At 50.9% G+C, this 2,957-nt stretch overlaps 1 protein-coding gene across 2 annotated transcripts in view; it reads left to right on the top strand.

Annotated features, from left to right (window-relative positions):
* The window catches only part of LOC149350214 (uncharacterized), a 15,643-nt gene extending 14,377 nt beyond the window's left edge, over nt 1–1,266 (top strand). For both annotated transcript variants that reach the window (XM_089579182.1, XM_089579181.1), the window contains exons 3-4: nt 162–264; nt 344–1,266. In XM_089579182.1, coding sequence (XP_089435308.1) covers nt 371–832 — 462 coding nt within the window. In that variant the 5' untranslated portion in view covers nt 162–264; nt 344–370 and the 3' untranslated portion in view covers nt 833–1,266. The remainder of the gene's footprint in view (nt 1–161; nt 265–343) is intronic.
* The last annotated feature ends 1,691 nt before the right edge of the window (nt 1,267–2,957 follow it).

The following is a 2,957-nucleotide window of genomic DNA, read 5'->3' as shown; positions in this document are numbered from 1 at the left end:
GCCGCAGATAAAGTTTCAGACAGTGAGAGTCGTATTAAGCAAGATAATACCCCAAGCATATCCCTGTTAACTACTCACAAGCGAAATATACATACCCAGGACTTTAAGGGCAGGAATGTCATTCGTCATTGCGTGAAGCCTCTTTTCTCAAACATTTTCAGAGCTCGTCGCTTGTACCCCGCGGGAAAACCTGCTCCTCCCTCAGTTCGTGTTTCAGCTGGTGTTCCAGGTGCCCTTGGCGGAAGCTTAACTTAAGTACAGCGGGTAAGGCCTGGCACAGCATGCAATAAATTTCCAAGCCTTCCTCAAAACTAATGCTCTCTTTGGTGCGTCGCAATTGCAGCTTTACTCTGAACTCTTCTCTGAAATCATGGACAGCGGTGAAGGATTGGGCGATGACCATTCGCCCCCAGCCGCCTCCTCACCGCGCAAGGACCACGTCGCACTCGCTGAACCACCGCCAATGCTGGACGCAGCCGCCTCCATTGAAAGTGGAGACAGCGAGCTGGATTGCAGCCATGACATTCTGCAGCCAGCTGGGACTTCTTGGTTTGCAGTTGACAATAGTGACGGCAGTGACCGTCACTTGGCCGTCAGTGGTAGCAACGAGCTCGGGGTGAAACTGGCTGAAAGAAAGGAAAACGTCCAGGGACATCTGCGCACCGACCACAACGAGACTGGAGAAATGAAGCCCAACCTTGACCCGGTATGCAAAGAGAATACGCGGTGTGACCAGGAGAGAGTGAAGCTGCGTCGGCAGAGGGAGGAGGCGTACGAGTGGTCGCGGCGACTTGAGGAGCACATCGACTGCAGTTGGAGGGAGAGCAGTTAGAGGGAGAGCTGCTGCGCAAAGAACTGCTGCTGAAGGAGGAGGAGCTGCGATCGCTGGACGAAAGGTTTTACCGCTCTCTTAAGTCCTCGGAGAAGACCTACTTGGCTGCCATGGACGAGACCATCAGGATGAACGCCATGCTGCAGAATGCCCACCAGACCCGAGAAGCAGAGGTCGAAGTGGTGTCTGGCTGACCCACGCTCATGCAGCTTCTGTGCAGCCTTCGTGCAGGGCTTGAAGCCACGTCTCTTGCCCCCTGTCCATCACCTGGCAGCAGCCTCGCCAAACTTAACAGTGCTCTCTAGCATCATTGCTTAACTTAAGCTGTCATGTGTTTTGGGAGCGAAAGCAAGCCAATGGGCCACGGTTTTCTTCCAGCCACCAGTTGGATGAGTCTCGCCAGCCGCTTGCGCAGCGCCTTCTGTTCCTGTCAGCTGAAACTTGTGGCCACGAATAAAGCCCCTTGCACACTAGCAGAGAACTCCCGTCTGAAATATTTTCCTTTATAAGCCACTGTCAACACTCAGAGTTTGTAGATGCTTGTTTTATATCTATATTTTTTCAATGCTGAAGCGTAACTGCTTTGACCCTTTGTTGCGCTTTGCAGAAGCTTGAGGTGGGCCGCATAGCTTTGGATAAGCACCAAAGTTTGTGCTAAAATGCTTTCAGGTCACTCGACTTTATCAGGAGACCACTTTTTATGTCCCCTCCGTCCTCTATGCAACTAAAAACCGACATATAAAAATGGCACTAAGCCTGAATATGCCTCAACAATATAAAACCATCGCCAAGCCTATTTATTTCGCTCACCTGAGGCCATGCAAACCGCGCATCCCGTTTCATCATGTAACAGCATAAAACTCGGCTCACCCTTGCTAACCTCAAGTCATCGCTCGGCCCTCATGCCGTAGTGCTTCGTCGCAACATTTCGATGCTTTGTCTTCTGACAACCTGCCACAAGTTGATTTGCGATAATCTTGCCGTTTATTTGACTCTATGGGCATACAGGTTTTGCGAAGCTTAAAAGCATATTTCCTTCTCAGTGCCTATAAGACTGGAATAACCTTCCCGCAGACCTCGCCATCAGGACTGATTCTTTCATATTTAGGCAGCTACTGATCGACAAGGCAGCTAGAATAGCAATTTTTTCTCCTTTATTGATTACCCGCCACAGCTGCTCATTTAATCTGTATTGCTTCGTGCTTATGCCGTGTTCTACTTCTACCAAACTATTTCGATTTGCCATGTTTGTTTCACCCTTTTTTCGTCAGTCATTTAATTGCAATTGCGTAAGACCGCTTACTGACTATATGCCCCCCCCCCCTCCCCTCCTCATGCAATGTCCCTCACGGCACCTTTAGTGTAGTTAAATGATGACACTGATAAGGAAACATCAACTATAAGCAGGTGTTCGTGAGTTGTGAAACAGGAGGTTTGGCAACCATTGAGGGCTAGGTGCCCAGTCCTTATCCTCGCCCGGCTACCACGTACAGCACCGAACGTCCTACAGCAAACATTTTTCTTGCGTTTGCCTAATACTAGGCTTCGCAGATCGCCCCGCTCCGCCTCTCTCCTACCCGCCATCGTTCCGCCGCGCCCCGATCAACGAAGCCCTACTCCGTAAAGGCCATAAGGGGCCTGCCCGGCTACTACAGATATGCTAGCCATCTTGTTTTTTCGTCTGACGTGTCCAGATACGCTCTCTGAACAGGAGAGACAGATAGCGGTCCTGCACGGTGCGGTCATGACAATGAGTCGCAGGGTAACAGGCAGGCGTCGGGGAAGCTTCGAGAGCCATGATGGACGCGGTGACAGCAGCGGGCATAAATCACCGCCTCCCCGCTGGCACTCCTGGCTGTTCTCATTTCGCCGCGACAGGAGGTTACTGAGATGAGTTGAGTTCGCGTTAGCACGCCAGCCACGCCACTGCGAAGACATCACATCCCGTACGAGCAGCACAAGAAAAGGCGCAGGTGCACGAAGAAATAAAAGCGCCCTACAAGCATTGTGGTGGAACACGTACTTAGCGAAACCGTCAACGTTACGATCAACAGCATCATTTGATTAGAAGGCGCTCACTTCTGCATGAGTAAACATTGGCGAGTAGTAAGCCTTTAACGTCGTT

Source organism: Amblyomma mixtum, chromosome 3, assembly GCF_055824585.1.
Source record: "Amblyomma mixtum isolate Tamu chromosome 3, ASM5582458v1, whole genome shotgun sequence".
Taxonomy (NCBI): domain Eukaryota; kingdom Metazoa; phylum Arthropoda; class Arachnida; order Ixodida; family Ixodidae; genus Amblyomma; species Amblyomma mixtum.
This window is presented reverse-complemented; position numbering and strand designations above follow the sequence as displayed.